At 58.4% G+C, this 16,004-nt stretch overlaps 2 protein-coding genes across 4 annotated transcripts in view; both read left to right on the forward strand.

Moving 5' to 3' along the window:
• The window catches only part of LOC129672954 (translation initiation factor IF-2-like), a 10,300-nt gene extending 2,031 nt beyond the window's left edge, over positions 1-8,269 (forward strand). The window contains exons 2-3 of the mRNA XM_055602607.1: positions 13-925; positions 8,155-8,269. Coding sequence (XP_055458582.1) covers positions 13-925; positions 8,155-8,265 — 1,024 coding nt within the window. The 3' untranslated portion in view covers positions 8,266-8,269. The remainder of the gene's footprint in view (positions 1-12; positions 926-8,154) is intronic.
• A 74-nt stretch (positions 8,270-8,343) lies between these two features.
• Positions 8,344-16,004, forward strand: part of Nkx2-2 (NK2 homeobox 2) — a 22,679-nt gene continuing 15,018 nt past the window's right edge. The window contains exons 1-2 of one of the 3 annotated variants that reach the window (XM_055602692.1): positions 8,344-8,842; positions 9,714-10,025. In XM_055602692.1, coding sequence (XP_055458667.1) covers positions 8,584-8,842; positions 9,714-10,025 — 571 coding nt within the window. In that variant the 5' untranslated portion in view covers positions 8,344-8,583. Of the gene's footprint in view, positions 8,843-9,713; positions 10,349-16,004 lie in introns of those variants that run through there. The other 2 variants (XM_055602693.1, XM_055602691.1) reach the window with 2 other exon arrangements.

Genomic DNA, 16,004 nt, shown 5'->3' on the forward strand with positions numbered 1-16,004 from the left:
CGGCGGGAGGAGGGCGCCCGCCGCCGCCGCCGCCTCCGAGCGCTCCCGGGCTGCAGGCCGGGCGTCCCCGAGGCCGGGGCCGCCGAGCGGGGCCGCGCCAGGTGAGCCCCTGCAGGCGCGCTCCGCAGCATGCTCGGGGCGCCGGGAGGGCGGGCCGGGGGCGCCGGCGACACGCGAGGCCCGGCGCCCCCTCCCACTGCCGGGGCCGAGCGTCCTTCCGGCGCTCAGCGGCGCTCAGCGGCGCTCAGCGGCGCCGGGGTCTCCGCCACCGCCGGGGACGCGACCATATCCCGGGCAGGAACCTCACCGAGCCTGGGGGGACCAAGCCCCGGAGCAAGCCGGCGACCCCCTCGTCCAGCGCGGCTCCCGGTCCGCGGCTAGGTCCCCGAGTCCCGGAGGCGGGAAGCAGCAGGTGGGCAGATCCGGACGTCGTGAGTCCTCCCGGGACGGGGCGGCCACCGCGGCAGGGGCAGCCCCTCCCCCGGCCGCAGCTGTCCCGGCCAAAAGTTTTACCTGCCGCCGAAGCCAGGTGTTCCCGCGGCCGCCCCTGGCAGTGGCGGGGCTGCCCGGGGGGAGGGGGTGGGGACCCCAGCTCTGTGCGGGGAGCGGCGCCCCCAGCGCCCCCGCCCAGCCCGGAGACCCTCGGGCCCCGCCCGGGAGGCCCGCGGCGGGGGAGGACGCGGCGGGAGGGGGCGTCCCGGCAGGCGGAGGAGCAGATAAAGGCGCACGCTGGACCGGGCGCCGCCGGCCCAGCCGCGCGGGGACTGGGAGGCGGAGCGCGCGGCCAGCGCCTCGCCGGCCCGCGTCCCCCCCCCCCGGGGCGCCCCGGCTTTGCTCGCGACCCTTAGGAAGGACGCGCCGCCGCCCCCACCTTTGCAGTGTGAGTCACCCCGCGCGCGCCGCTGATGACTCGTGCTTGAGCTTGGTAAGCGGAGGCCAGAATCCCAAGGAATTTGGAGATGGCGCCTAAGGAGGAAGGAGGGTTCCTTCTGGGGCGGAACTAGCGCTCGAGGGGGGCCGGGAGCCGTGGGGAGCTGGAGGCCGAGCGGCGGGGAGCGGAGCCGTGGACCCGCAGGGCTAGGGGCTGAAGCTGTAGGCGGTGGTGGCTGGTTGAGACATTTTAGTGTCTCCTGGGCCTTACCGGGCTCTGGACAGTTCTCATTTGTGACAGTAGAGATCGCCAGAGGATCAGAAATGAACCCTGGTGGGGCCTGTTAAAGTCAGGGTCCCTGCTAGGAGACCCTTCCACCGACCCGACCATCCTACCATGCCCCGCCCCCCACCGATGCAGGCAGACTGGCCACCAGGCCGTTCTACGCCTCCCGCGCCTTCTCCCCTTTGCTGGTACTTGGAACGGAGAGGGGACGCTGCTTCCTGGGAAGCCCCTGGTGCTCGAAGAGACCCCCTTTCTGTGCTCTGGGCCGGAGGTCCCCGCGGCTGCGCGGCTGCCTTTCCCTGCACTTAGCTCCGACTGAGAGCCTGCTTCCTTTCGCACGGGTGACTGCGTTGCCCATCAGCCTGCCTGGTCTGGCTTAAGTGCTGAATGCTAACGGGTTACGAGAGGCAGCTTGGTTCCCAAAGTCTGTGGGTAATGATTCTGTCACGTGTTAAGGAGTAAATTCAGATAAGGAAGTGCTTTCAGCGCCTTGCTTCCCTGAGAAACACGAATCTCCAGCATTGGAATCGCCTTTATCAAGGGAAGGTCGGGCTTGGCTGGAAGAACGTTCCTGAAGGCAACAGTGATGACGCGTAATCTCATTGTACCATATTTAATCATTAGAGCTGTGCTAACGAATAAAGCAGAGGGGTTCGCCCGCGGGGACGTGGCGTTTGGTTTCCCAATAAGCAATGATAATGGGTTGGCTGGGACAAGGCTCCTTTGGCCCGAGGGGAGGCTTAAAAGCTACGTTTTTAAAGAAAATATTGGAGGGAGGCCCATTCCATTTTGTAGTCTGCCCGGAGCCACATTTCGTGTTCAATTTAACATCCATGAAAGTTAAACGGCTTTTCTCGCCTCTTAGTTTATTGGGTGCATTTTCAAAGATCTCATTAAAGTGCATTTATCAAAGTCCTAACATATACCCTCGGGGTCTTATACCCACACAATGATGCCGATTAATACAAGAAATCCCAATTTCTGTGACAATTTAAGTCTTAGGTAAATACTCGCTCTTTGTAGGGGCAGGTGATTGCTACACTGTTGTACATTTTGCCTTGGAAGAGAAAAGGGGGCTGCCTCTCCTAGCTGTCTTTCTCCTGCAACCACGGTTACCTGCTCGGGAACCCCAGGCTGTTGGTCTCATGACCGTTCTCATCATTTTTCACTGGTTGTCTGCCACTCTGAGGGGGGAAGAGCTCAGCTTTTTCTGCAATGTAATTGGAGCTCGGGTCCCGGGCTTGGGAAACTTGTTGACCCCACCTTCCTGGTGACTTAGGGAACTCTGTCTGGTTGGCACCCTTCGTTCTTCCGTTCCTGCTGTTAAGAGTTAATGCCATGACATTTTTGAAAGAAAAGGGAAGATTCCCCTTGAGCTTGAACGCAGAGTAGACTGTTTTCGTGTAGCTCACCCCCACCTTCTGGCCTATCTGCTCTATACAACTAGTGAGGACAAGGTCTTCCCTGCTGGAGCTCTGCCCTCCGCGCCTTGGCTCACCCACACAGCTTCATTCCCCAAGGGGCACAGATACCCAGTGACCCCAGAGGTTTTCTTGCCCCAGGGGCGAAGGTGGAGGCCAACCCACCGAAGCTGGAACTGATTTCCCACAACCCCCCACTCCATTTCTGGGTCAGGAGAAGAGCTGGGTGGTACTCCTGGGCCACAGTGCCGCCAGCTTTCTTTCACGTGTGATGGCACAACCTCTTACAACCCCAGCTCCAACCCACCCTGGGGCCTGTCTTGGAGGATAGTTTTGTTTTGTTGTTGTTGTTGTTTTAAGATGATCTTTATGATCACTCACAGGAATAGGTTGGAGCCGTTTTCCGTGCCTGTCTGTTTAGAGTGCATAGCAGTCTCTGCCTCCAACCAGAGATAAAATAAACCTTCCTCCTCCGACAAAACCTTTGTGTGGGCGCCGTTAATCCTCGCTGGAGCAGGAAGGTGCGCCGCTTTGTTTCGGGAGTGCAAGAAAGCAAACGCTTGCACCTCCGCACCAGCCACACAATAAACTAATCCACTTGAAGGCTGTTATCTGAGATGGGATGTGCGGGCCGAGAGCGCAGCCACATCCTCTACCAGCAAAGGAGTTTCTTTTCAGCCCCTTCTCATTCCAAAAAGAAAGGAAAACGAAGAAAAATAATAAAAGAAATGAAGTCAAACAAATCAGTGTTTCCAAATAAAGGGGGAGACCTTGTCTTTTTAACGATTGAAAGTGCTTTGTGCGTGGGGAGGACGTGGGGTGCCCGAGGATCGCCAGAGCTTTGGGCTCGTCAAGGTCGCTACTCCCTTCGGCTCTAGCGCCCCCACCCCCGCCCCTGGGACTTCATCTAGCCTTACTTCCCCTGGTGAACCCACCCACCCAGCAAGCTTTCACCAGCTGAGAAGGGGACGTGTGAACTCAAAAGTCCCAAGAGGCCTCCAAGCCCAGCCGAGGTGTGGGAGTGGGGATGGGACGCCGTGGAAGGATGGCGGTTTCACCCACAGGTACTCCGAGCACGCTCCTGTCGAGGTGCCTGCCGAAGCCTCCCCGGACTTTCGGAAACTCCCTTCCTCCCTTCAAGTGTTTGCTCGAGTTTAGAACTCGCCCCCTCCCCAACAGGGGGCGTAAAGCCACCGAGAGGCAAGGGCGAAGGCCCTGAAAGCAGTGGCAGGTGGGCGGCCCCTTGCTCCAGAGCGCAGAAAAAGGCGCTCGTGTTTGAGCCACCTGGAAAGTAAACAGGTAAACAGCGGCCGACTTGGAGGGCCACTTGTCCTGGAGTGGGCCACTTAGCCTGTGTGCATTCTCTGCCCCTCCTGGGCCTCCGGCGATTGTTCAGCTCCTGTGGCCGCGCTCTCCAGCCGCCGGGGCCGGTGCCCCGTCTCTTCTGGAGCTCGCCAACAGAAGGATGAGTGCCCCCTGCCCCCACCCCCGCGCGCTCCCCCAAGGAAGGTTCTCCCTTAGCTTCCAGGGGGAGGGGGCACTGGTAACTCACCCGCGCGCCTCTTCTCGCGGTTGGAAGAATGAAAGACTGAAGAAAAAGCCAAGGGGCTGCTAGAGCGGGGCTGTCAGGTTGACCCCAGGGCAAATGTGCTCACCGGTCCACCCAAGAGATGCCAGCGAGACCAACCTCTAGGCCAGGGCACGTTCCGTGTGGAACTTTAGTCTCCACCTCAACTCCCTCCCTAAGTGTGCAGCAGCAGAAGGCCCGTTAGAGAGGCCGCCATAGTCCCGCAGCTAAGCCCCAACATACATCTGGTGGCCAGTCTTCAGCTGGCGTCGAGACAGAGCCTGGACAGAGTTTACTAAAGAATTCCGCGTGGGCAGGCCCTTGCAGAGTTGAAAGTGGTGCCAGTACTAGCAGGCCCTCACCAGTCTTGAGCTGGCAGAGTCGCCATGGCGGGGACCTCGACTCTCCTAAGGGGGAATGAGCATATGCGACTGGTCCTCTCAGCCCGCTGGACCTGTGGGCTTTGGCCAGGAAGGTGATCCGTAAGGCCTAGCTGGGACTCTCACTGGGCGGCCTTAGATTACATCCGCTTGTTCAGTTTGGTTAGAAAAAAGGCCTTCGCCCCTGCAGGACACATCCATTCTTTTGACCCCAAGCCCAGCCGGCACAGGCTAGGTGAAGCTGGGGCTTGAATGGGTGGAGGACTAGTCTCCAGCCTTCAGCCGCGCGGTGCGGCCTTCCCAAGTTCTCAGGCTACTCCTAGGGGACTTGCATTTTATGATCTTCTCCTAACAAGCCCAGTTTCTCCCCGTCAATTACGAGCCTCCCAGCGGGCATCCTTCGTCTTTTCAGTTGCAAATGTTAACGCTTAGGAAGCAGACGAGGAAACCCCAGGGGCCTCGACTGAAGAAGCGCACGTTGCAGTGCTGAAGGCGAGGCCTGAGCTACTCTGGCCTTCCTAGTGCAGCTTCCCGGTGCACCCAGACCTTCAAACCCCGGTTTAAGAGGTGGTGGTAGAGCTGGAGAAGAGCCCGTTGGTTTCCTGTGCCCGCAGAAAAAGGATGAGCCCTCAGGGAACCCAGAAAAAGCGCCTGTGGGCTGAGCCCTTCCCTTCGTTTGAGACCTAAAAGTGCGTGCCCTGGCAGGCGCAGCCTAGGTGAACTTGAGCTGCCTCAGGGAACTGGCGCTCAGCGGCATCTGTCTCAAGGCTCGGAGCCAGCTTCCTCCCCACCAGGATTCTCTTAGAAACGCAAACAGTTCTCCAGCGCACTTTGCGGGGGGGGGGGGGGGGGCAGCACTGATTACTTCCAGGAAAAAAAGGCCCACTAAGGCCAGGGAAAGGAGGGCTAAACTGGGGACTACAGAGTACTAGTGGATCTAAGACCAAGGAAATGGGCAGGTTCCGAGTGGCTTCCAGGGGACACCCACTCCAGAGACTTAAAGGTGGCTCTGAGATTGCTGGCAAGGGACATTTGTGCTAAGGACCCCCTTTCCATCCCTTTCAAGAATTGGTCCAACCAAGTTGTCCTCTGGCCCCATATCCCACCACAGTAGAGGGTCCCCTAGTCCCCAAGGAAGTCCCCGCCCCTAAGCAGAGGAGGAAGAGGAACAAAGGGAGAGGGGGTTTGTTTTTTGTTTTTCTGCAATGCTTGAGTTGAGAAACTATTTCTTACCCAGTGTTTATACAGCCACTGAGTGACAATGGTGGGGCAAGCCCACCCTGCCCCTGGATTCGAACCCCCCCCCCCACTTCTGGAAGGCTGACTTTCCTCCCCCACCCTACCCGGCAGCGAGCCCCAGCTTTGGGGGGGGGGGGCAACAGGCACTAAAGCTGAGAAAGAAGCTGGAAAAATAGAAGTGGGAAAAGACACAGAAAGTAATAAGTTTGAGGAACACGTTTCAAACCAGATACTAATTCTTGCAGGAGGGAAAAGGAGCAAGAAAGGAGAAAAGAAAAAATAAGAGAAAGGGAATGGGGAAGGTCGACATGAAGGGGTTTCCTTAATATTGTGGACGGATTCAGAAATGAATGAAGAGATAGTCCATTGAAAAGGGTTGAATGCCATGACAACTAGGGACAACCTTAGATTTATTCCAAACAGTTAGGACACATTGAAAGAGAACGTCAATCATGTATTATTTCGCCACTGAAATAAATGCAAAAACCGGGCCTGGACAAAGGCTTCCAACGGGAGCGGGACATTTGTCTACATTTCCCTCATTGTCCGCAGCTTAGCAATCGGTTTGTATTTGTGTTTGCCCGGGTCCGACCACCCAGGACGCGCCGACGTGGGGCTCGCTCCAACCTGGGCCATTGTCACCCACGTCACATACTGGGGGCGAGGCAGCGAGAGCCGCAGAGAGCCCTGAGCCGCTCGGAGTGAGGCGCCGTCACAGGGCTCTGGAAACCCGGGGGTGGCGGGGGCGTCGCCGCGGCGCGGGCAGCTGTGCGCCCGGAGGACCGTGCCGGAGCGCTCAGCTCTGCCTGGGCCAGGGCGCGGAGGGAGCTGGAGAGAAAAGCCCCAGGCCTGGCCTTCTCGGCCCCCTCCCTCCCCGCCCCTTCCTGCCCCCGGGCTAAGCCCACTCCCGACGCTAGGTGGGGAGGACAAGCAGTGAGTGGCAAACTTCCTCCCCAGCCCCGAAGCTCCCAAACCTAAATTGGATGAAGGGTGTGTGAGGTGTAGCATCCGGCTCAGAGAAGTTCAGTTCCCAGGTTTGTAAGAGATCGATGGAAAGTTCACACTAACCTACTGCCCACCGGAAGCCCGGAGCGTGCCCCTCCAGCACACTCCCCGAGGAGAGCAAAAAAAGCGCAGAAACTAAAGGATTTGCAGGGAAGAAGCAAACTCAAGAGGAAAACGCACCAACATCCGCCAGCCCTCCGACCTCCGCTCGGTGGCTTTCTGGGTCTTCACCCGGATCGGAAGTACACACACACACACACACACACACACACACACACACACACACACACTCCGGCCTTTCTTCCCGCTGCTCTGAAGGTTGTAAGGGTAGAGAGCCAGAGAGGCCAGGATAATAAAAGGTAGCAAGGGACCGAGGCCCTTCCCTCCGCCCGCTGGAAATAAGCTGGAGCCAAAGGAGCCGGGGCTCCGGCGCGAACTCCGCCACCGAGAAGCGGCAGCTCCCGCCCCGCCCTTCCCCGGACCGCCCGCAGAGCAGAGAGTGAGAGGCTCTGCTTCTTCCTCCCGAGGAAATTGGGGCTGGGGGGTGGGGTGGGGATAAATGAGTCTTTAGCAAATAAAAGGCGGCCGGAGGGGGGGTGAGTTCCTCGGCGGCGGCTCTGGCAGGTCCAAGCCTACTCCTCTCCTGGGCTTCCAGCTCTTTCGCCGCTAACTAGAATCAATTACTTGACTTGTCATTTCTAGCACTCATCCTTAAGCTTCAACCAAAATATTGACCTAGGAGGCTTACAGAAGTTGGGCTCTTGCCATTTGAACCGGATCTTGTTTAGGGAACCACCAGCGATGGGAAAGAGAGATTTCAGCGGCGCGGCCTTCACCCCTCCCCCTTTGCCAAAGGCACCACAAATAGCCAATTTTGGGGCGAGCTGGGGGCGTGGGGGTGGTACTTGAGCGCTGGACGTGGGGAGGTAGGGACCGGTGAAATGTTAAAGGGGATTTTTTTCCCTCCACATCCTTTCAGTTTTGTTTTCTTTCTCACCCCTGCCCACCCCTACCCCCCCTTAAGATGCAATTTGTTAAAACGGCCCTTTCAAGTGTGTGGACTCGCGAGCGACGCGGTGGTCCTTTGTATGTAAATACTGAGGGAGAGGGGGGGAAAGCTCTCCCCATCTTTGCAATTAATTGACACGTTACACCTCTCATCTTGCTCTAGAGGGCCGTTGGATAGGAGCGCAGAGCTCCCCAAAACCCACAATTTCACATCTGCAAATACTGTCTTCATCCACTTGACTCCCAAGACCCGCCCACACGTGGCCAACCTTTGCGTTTTTAATGTCTCTTCCCCCGTTTTTTTTCACCCCTCTCTCGCTCCCTCGATCCCCTCCCTCCTTTTCTCCCTCCCTCTTTCTCCCCCTCCCCCCTCCCCAGGTTCGTGAGAGGAGCCCAGCCTTATATGGACTGATCGCTCGGGCAATGGCCCATTTTTTCCTCGCCACCAGCCGCCACCGCGCGCCGAGCGGCCGCCGGAGCCGGAGCTGACGGCACCTTGGCACCCCTCCTGGAGTTACAAACTGAGGCCGCCCGGCGCTGGGCGCGCAGGCCGCCAGCCGCTGCCGACACTTCTGCGGGCTTTCCGAGAAGAGGGGCGCGGGGCGGGCTTGATTCTTTTCCCTTTCCCTTTCCCACAGTGTTCCCCTCTCATTTTAAATAATAATTATCCCAATAATTAAAACCCATCCCCCATCCCTCCTCCCAATCCTCCCCTACCCCCTCCCCCGCCCGCCGGGGGCTGGGGAGCGCCACGAATTGACCAAGCGAAGCTCCAACTTTGCGGCATAAATTGCGGGGTCCGGAACCATGTCGCTGACCAACACAAAGACGGGGTTCTCAGTCAAGGACATCCTGGACCTTCCGGACACCAACGACGAGGAAGGCTCGGTGGCCGAAGGGCCGGAGGAGGAGAGCGAAGGGCCGGAGCCCGCCAAGAGGCCCGGGGCGCTGGGGCCGGGCGCCCTGGACGCCGTGCAGAGCCTGGCCCTCAAGAGCCCTTTCTACGACAGCGGCGACAACCCCTACACCCGCTGGCTGGCCAGCACCGAGGGCCTCCAGTACTCCCGTAAGTAGCGAAACTTGGCGGCTCGGCCGCTCCAGCCGCAGAGCCAGGGGGACGCTGGGAGCTACGGGAGAAGCCCTTTCCGTCCCGGTCCCCACCCGGGACCCCAGATTCGGGAACGTGCGCTCAGCGTGCCATTCCCCCCCCCCACCCGTCCCTGCTAGCCGCCTCTCCCCAGGCCCTGCCGAAGACTTGGTGTCCTATTTTTTCCCACGTGAGAAATTAGGGCGGAGGAGGACGGAGGTGTTGTCTAAGGGCTGGGGAGCGGTGTCCGCCGCACTCGCGGCTCCGGCCCGCGCCCCCCGGGCCCAGGGGGCCCAGAGGAGCTGCCTCTGCTCCCTGGAGCCAGCCTGCGGTCGGTCCGGCCAGCGGGCAGAGTGCGCAGAGCTTCGGGCATTAAGTAGCTCCTCCCTGCCCCTGCATGTTGGTGAAGAAACTGTGGGTGCGAGTGTGGGTGCGTGTGCGTGTGCGTGTCCGTCCAGAAAGCCCGAAAGCAAAAGCGAAAGCCCCCAAACCCGCCTTACCCCGCCAAGCCCATCAATGCTGGGATTGTGAGGGTTCCCTTTTAAAACTCTGCCCACGTCTCTCCAGAGAGGAAGCGGTTTAAGGGGGCCGGAGCCCTTAGCCCTGGGTGACGGGCCACACCGCAGCCCACCCGCACCAACAGCTCCCGAGCGGTGTAAACCCCTAGGAAGTTGCGCCTCGGAGACCCCTGCTGCGCAGACTCTCCCCTGAGCCCTCGCGGACCCCGACGGCTTCCCCCGCGCGGGGACTGGGCCAGTCCGGGGCCAGGGACCGGGAAGGTCCCCGGGGCTCCCGGCGACCCGGGTGGCCCTGGCCGCGGGAGCCTGACGCGCTTCTCTCCCACCCCCAGTGCACGGGCTGGCGGCCAGCGCTCCCCCCCAGGACTCCAGCTCCAAGTCCCCGGAGCCCTCGGCCGACGAGTCCCCGGACAATGACAAGGAGGCCCCGGGCGGCGGGGGGGACGCCGGCAAGAAGCGCAAGCGCCGCGTGCTCTTCTCCAAAGCGCAGACCTACGAGCTGGAGCGGCGCTTCCGGCAGCAGCGGTACCTGTCGGCGCCCGAGCGCGAGCACCTGGCCAGCCTCATCCGCCTGACGCCCACGCAGGTCAAGATCTGGTTCCAGAACCACCGCTACAAGATGAAGCGCGCCCGGGCCGAGAAAGGTATGGAGGTGACGCCCTTGCCCTCGCCGCGCCGCGTGGCCGTGCCCGTGCTGGTCAGGGACGGCAAGCCGTGCCACGCGCTCAAAGCCCAGGACCTGGCAGCCGCCACCTTCCAGGCAGGCATCCCCTTCTCCGCCTACAGCGCGCAGTCGCTGCAGCACATGCAGTACAACGCCCAGTACAGCTCGGCCGGCGCCCCCCAGTACCCGACAGCCCACCCCCTGGTCCAGGCCCAGCAGTGGACTTGGTGAGCGCCGCCCCTCCCAGACTGGAGGCCTTAGGCCCTGGCCCCACCCCGGCGGCGGAGGACTCGATCCTTTCCACGGTTATTATTATTATTATAATTATAATTATTATTATTAGAGAGCCGGGCCTGACGCTCGGCTCGGCCGCCGAGGCGGCGGGAGGCTGCCTGTGCCTCGTCCCGCGGCCGACCCCGCCGGCTCTGCCCCAGCGCGCTCTCTCTCCGCTGAACTTTTGGAGAGGGCAGAACTCTCAGTGTTTACAGAATGCTTGCAGCTTCGCTTCTCGGCCTCTCCCCGAGAGAGGCCGAGCATCCCGACGTTAACGCGGTCGCTGGGAAAGAGAGAGGACCAGCCCCACCTCCCCGCCCCGCTCTGCTTTCGTGAATTTTGTAAAATACGTTTGTGTGAGTAGCGATGTTGTCAGCCTTCTAAAGCAAGTGGAGAACACTTTAAAATATAGAGAATTTTTTTATAAGAAAATGCTAAATATTTATGGCCACGTACACGTTCTGACAACTGGTGGCAGATTTCGCTCTTCGTTGTAAATATCGCTGGTGATATTGCCAAATGACCTTCTGGATAGGCCTGGATCCCAGTCAGGCCTAACTCTCTTTGTCGTTTGTTTTGGGTGGGTTATGTTTGAGTTGCCTCCGTTTATTTTATTTTATTTTTTTATTTGTTCAGTGCAAACATTTTTTCAACTATAAAGAAAAAAAAAAATATGTGTAGGCGAGACACCCCGGGGCCAGTTTTCCGGATCCTGAGCTCTGGGGCTTGGAACTCAGCATTTCCGCGCGGTTCCCCAAGAGCGCCGGGCGCTGAAAGCTTTCAATTTTTTAAAATAAGAATTTTAATAAAAATCCTGTGTTTAAAAAAAAAAAAAAAAAGCAGGCCCAGGTCTCCGGTTTGTTTGACTTTGTCTCCCTGCCCCGGGGCGGGCAGCCTTGAGTCTGGAGCCTTGGCGGGCTGTGCCCTGGCCTGGTGCAGGCCTTTCCTCTCCCAGCCAGGGGACCGCGGGGACCGGGCGGTGGTGGAGCACACGGGACAGGCCTCGCCCGGGCAGACCGGACAGAGTCAGACCGGGCAGCCTGGCCTTCAGCCTGCTAGCGGCGGTCCAGAGTCCTTGTTGGCCCTGGCGCTCTCTGAATCCCCAAGAGGGGGAAGAAAAGTGACTTTGAGTAAGGCCAAAAAAGGAGAGCAAGCCCCCCTCACCCGCCCAAATCTACGAGTGGCTCCTTCAGCCTGAAAAGCTGTTGAAACCACTACACTTGATGGCTTTCACTTTGTTACGGTTGATTCTCCTCTCGCTAAAGGGGGCTGGGGGCGTCTGAGGTTGAGTCTGATGGCTTTCTCTTTACTTTGCACCTCTTTTTCAATATCTGCGTACCAAGTTGAGGCCTAGCTGACCTCTTCGAGGCCTGGGCGTCGGGATGAAGGGTGGAAGAGCTAACCTTAGGGTTTCTGAGGCTTTGCCTGCCAGTAGCAACTGGCTGGGTCCTGGGCGCACGTCCAGGTGTTGCTGGCTCCTCCTCCAAACTCTTGAGTCCCAGGAGCCAGGGATGAGAGTTGCGGCGTGGGTCCAGGCAACTCAGCCCTGTCATTGCTGATGCCCATCATTCCCATCCCTTTCGCCTAGGGCAGATCCCATGGAGCCGAGGCTCACCTCGCTAGTTCTGGTTCTTGGTTTCTTGGTCGTGGCTCTGGGTGAGCCGTTAGAAAGCAGAATCTTGGAGTAGAGCGGAAGCCTCACCACCAGGGCTGGGGGAGGAGGACAGGCAAGCGCACACAGTCCGGAGAGCTTGTGTCTTTCTTTCCTCCACTGGGAACCGAGCTTGTCGCTTGATGCTGGGGCTTGCATGGTCCTGAGAGCCACCGGCTCGTGCGCCACGCAGATTGGCAAGGACACACCTTTCCACTTGCCTCTCCCCTCCCGAAGCTGGCTGAGTCTGAGCACCACAATCTCTGAGGTGCCGAGGCTGAAAGTCTTTCTACTTGGATATAAAGTCTTTCTGTTTGGATACGGTGTCTGCGGCCCTCCAGAGCTCAGGCAGTGAGGTGAAGGGGCAAGGAGGAAGCCCTGCACCACCACCCCCATCCAGTTGGTGATCAGATTTGATTCAATATCTAAAGCAAACACGGTTCTCCTTGTGACCAAATCTGCACAACACACAGCCCGGGATGTGGTTCCACTGTAGCCCAACTTGAGCACACGCACCCCATCAGCAAGGGCACTGGAGTCTTTCCAATACCCCCTCCGGGTCCTTTCCCATCCACTCGGGGAAGGGGACAGTTTTCCCTAAATGCTGAAAAGTCTCCCTTTGTTCTGCGCACAAGCTTGGAAACTGTGGGGGTTTGTTTTGCTGTTTGTGAAAGCCAGATAATTCACTGCCTATCGTTTGCTGAGCAATATGAAAGGCAGAAGCCCAATCTGCCCCGGAACCAACCCTCACTCTCCCATGTACAATTTCTGCTACGCCCCGGGCCTCTGGGGTTATCAGCAGCGCAAGAAGGATGAATGCTGGGTGTTCCAGGCCCAGGCTTTCTGCCACAAACATTCACAAGCCCATTAGACCTTCAAGGGAATGTGAAGGCTCAAACTCTTGCAGGTTTCCAGCGCCTGTCAGGTTGAGGCCCACAGGCCCGCACTCTCAGCATGTGCACTCAGGAGTCCCTGGAGGTGGGCCTTGAGCCCGCCCCTCTCTGTCCTCAGGTCCCCAAGGAGTCAATAAAAGCGCCTGTGGAGCCCTGTGTGGCCCTAACCCTGGCGCCCTGGGAGCGCACCCTGCGCAAGGTCCGCTTTGGCAGTCTATCTTCGCCCAATCTACAGAGGGCCGCACAAAACCGCACAATGGGAAAGCTGGGAGCTGGAGATGTTAGAGGCGTGCATATTAAAAAGGGACAGAGAAAGGATCGCAGGGGACAGAGAGGGGACGAGAGAGCCCCCCCAACCCCCACCCGCACCATTCAGCGCGCTTATCACGGGTAGTGAATCCCGGAGTCAGGCAGAAGTCTCCTTGGGGTTTTGTTGGGCCTGTCACTGGGTCCCTTTGTCATCCGCGGGCTCCATGCTGGATTCCATATGGCCAGCTGGGCCGAGGGAGCGCGAGGAGGGACCCGCACAAAACCCAAATTGTGTCCGGCTTTCAAACCCGGTATTGTTGTCTGTGAAAGGAAGACGCATTAAAAATTCGTGCTATATCTATTGGGGAGGAGGTTGGAGGAGGGGTAAAAAAAGCCACCCTGTCTTTGATGGCTTCAGAGGGCCCTTGCCCTGCCTAGGCCCCATGACACACAGAGTCAGTCTCTCTCTCTCTCTTCCCATACACACACACACACACACAGACACACATACACAACACGCACACAGACACACACACACACACACACACACACAATGGTCTGGGCCCCTGGTGCACACCATATCTGAGATGACAGCTAGGGTTCTACTAGCAGGGAGCCCCATGCTGACGCCATTGGACAGGATAGGACTGGGGTGCTCAGGGCCTAGTTGGTAGTGTGGCTTTCTGAAGGCTGCCGGGCTTCAGGATAGATGCAAACCCAGTCCCTCATATCCGTGCACTCACAGGTTGGTGGTCAGAGGGGGCCTTCCACGTACTTCTGGAAAGACCCAAGAGGCCGAGGGCCAGGGAGCTGTTCAGCCCAGCTAGATTACACCCATGGCCAGGCCCAAGGCACCTTGATTACCACAGCCATCTAAGGGGGAACCTCCTTGCTCGAACTACAAAGGCCTTTCCTAAGCAGTCTGAGTTGGTTCTGAGTTTAACTCCCACAAACACCGCCCAGATGGATAGCATATTTCCTAATGGAGGCGTTCAGACTGGACTGCGGAAATAAAACGAATGCTAGATGCGCTTCTCTGGAGCAAGTAGTACCTTTGTGGACACCACCAAATTGATGAAAATGTCAAGGCACCTACCATTCTGCCCCCTCCCCCTCTTAGTGCTTAGAACTGCTCTGTCTGTTGTGTAGATAATTCCGTAGGCTGGCACCCCCTCCTTAACACTCCCCGTCCCCGTCAGAGAAATAACTTATTTTCCTTACCTATTGACTGTTGGGCTTAGTGAGACCTGGCGTGGATTTCTCCAGCCTTTTCAAGAGCCTGGTCATTGAAAAGCTAATCCAATATTTGCCAAGCGTAAGGACATTTCTCAAACGTATTTATTAAGGCCCATCGTTTAGTGATCGCTTGGACAAAGACAAGGGCCAGGGAAGGACCGCTGAGGTGCCCTAGACCCCGCCAGAGAGATGTGGTTCCTCTCCACCTCGAACTTAGAAGCTGGGTGCAAACTTGTGAGATGCTGGCGTCGCCTTCCCAGTGCTTAAGTGGCACTGGATTAGACATTGTGTTGGGTGGTATTTCAGGAAATATGTACTTGTGGCTTCCCGAGAGGCCAGGCGCGGTGACACTCTAAACCGCGTCGATATATCATCCTTTATCCAGGATCTGCAAATAAACCCTGATCCCCTCGGAGCATTATAGCTGCCGCTATCTCGCTAAGGAAGCGATCTGGGTTTTATTGCTTTCACCAACGCCCCAACACACACACACACACACACACACACACACACACACGCCCGCACGCACACACGCACACACACTGGATTTTAAAAGCCTCTATTTTTCCCCCTCTCAGGACATCGTTATTAAAAGAGGCGTATAGGTCTCAGCGCCGCCATCAGAGCAAGTGTAGAAAAGCGGGCTGGCGAGAGAACGTTTCCTCCGCTCAGCGAACCACGTGGGGTGGATGGCCTCTTCGCGTGTGGCCACTGGGAGGCGCCGGAGGGCTTCCCTGCCGCGCGGAGCTCGGCGACCCACGCAGTCCTTCCGTCCCTGGGACGCAGTTCCCAGAGTCAGGGTCTGCTAACCACGGGAGCGGCTGCTCTACCTTCAGTCTGTCCGGGCGGCCTGGCAAGCCAGTGTCCGCAGCGGACATCGCCATTTGCTCATCCTTCTTTTTCCCGGTTGCACGTCGTCCTCCCATCCCTCCATTTGCGCGCTCTTTGCAGTCCTCACCCCCGTGGACCCCAGCAAACTGTTCTCGTGGTCAGGAGCGTGCGGACCCCTGGGGAAGCCCCAGTTGTCGCGCGCAGGCGCGGTCTCTACGGACCCTGAGCGGTCCCGGACCACTTCAGCTGACTTCAGCGGAAGGTAGTTCCGTGAGAATGTAATGGGTGGTGTCCACTTTTGGGGAGAATCTAGGGAGATTCTGACTTCGGCCCAACCCTTTCCCCCTTCCGCGGAGGTACTAGGACGAAGAGATCTTCGTCTTTGGCCACCGTGTAATTGGGCCTCCAGATGCTCCGGTTCGGTTCGTCCCTAAAATCCAATTAGGCTGTGATGCTTCTTACAATCCGGAAAGGCCTGACACCGCAAGCCGTGCAGTAGCGTGGCCTCGCCACCAGGGGGACACGCCGCGCCGACGTTTTGGAGTCTTGTAGCGGAAAGCAGGAACACCCCATACCCTAAAAGTACCCCAAACTACAGCGCAGAGACAGAGGCGCGGGGTGGAGAGTCCAGCCTGAAAGAGGTGTGGGTGCCTTCCACCTCCGCCCAGCCCGGGGTGCCTTTCCAAGAAGTTGGAGGTAGAGCAGTCGACTGGGAGCCAAGAAGATTATATTTCTCAGTACCTCCCCAGTCATTGGCACCCCCTGCCCTTCCCCCAGAGGAAAACACACACACACACACACACACACACACACACACACACACACA

This window comes from Psammomys obesus, unplaced genomic scaffold (assembly GCF_907164565.1).
Source record: "Psammomys obesus unplaced genomic scaffold, mPsaObe1.curated_primary_1811, whole genome shotgun sequence".
Taxonomy (NCBI): Eukaryota; Metazoa; Chordata; class Mammalia; order Rodentia; family Muridae; genus Psammomys; species Psammomys obesus.